This window comes from Odontomachus brunneus, unplaced genomic scaffold (assembly GCF_010583005.1).
Source record: "Odontomachus brunneus isolate Ranch 3 - 2012 unplaced genomic scaffold, Obru_v1 Obru_scaffold_252, whole genome shotgun sequence".
In the NCBI taxonomy this organism is placed as follows: domain Eukaryota; kingdom Metazoa; phylum Arthropoda; class Insecta; order Hymenoptera; family Formicidae; genus Odontomachus; species Odontomachus brunneus.
The window spans coordinates 300,599-301,048 of record NW_022639702.1 but is presented as its reverse complement, the minus strand read 5'-3'; the positions used below and the strand labels follow the sequence as shown (position 1 = coordinate 301,048).

At 44.2% G+C, this 450-nt stretch overlaps 1 protein-coding gene across 1 annotated transcript in view; it reads right to left on the bottom strand.

Annotated features, from left to right (window-relative positions):
- The window catches only part of LOC116852730 (keratin, type I cytoskeletal 9-like), a 1,662-nt gene that overhangs the window by 602 nt on the left and 610 nt on the right, over window positions 1-450 (bottom strand). The window contains exon 2 of the mRNA XM_032833360.1: window positions 5-443. Within this exon, the coding sequence (XP_032689251.1) occupies window positions 5-443 (439 nt within the window). The remainder of the gene's footprint in view (window positions 1-4; window positions 444-450) is intronic.

The window sequence follows — 450 nt, the reverse complement described above, 5'->3', positions numbered from 1 at the left end:
TTGCTCCATATCTTCTTTATCATTTCTTCTTTTCCTTTTATTTCCTTCCTTAAGCCATCCCTTTCCTGTTCCCATAATTCCTTTTCCTTTTCCAAACCTGGTATTACCCTTCTGTATCTGTCCAGTTCCAATACCAATCCTGCATCATCATTTTCATACCCGTCCAGTATCTTGTCCCTTTCTCTTATCGCTCCCTCTAGCCATTCTGTTCTCACTTTGAACATCTTCGCCATTTCCTCCCCATATCTTAGCATTTCTTCTTTACTTTTCGTGATGTTGTCTTTTTCCACCCCACTCATCCTCTTACTTTTTGCTACTATTTCCCCGATGTGCTTGGCGCTTTCCCTAAGATAGTGGAGCCGTGTGAGCACGAACTCCCGGGTCTTAGTCATCCTCTGGGGATCCGGCCACCCCTCCTTCTCTTCTACATCCATCCCCTTATCCTCTTTT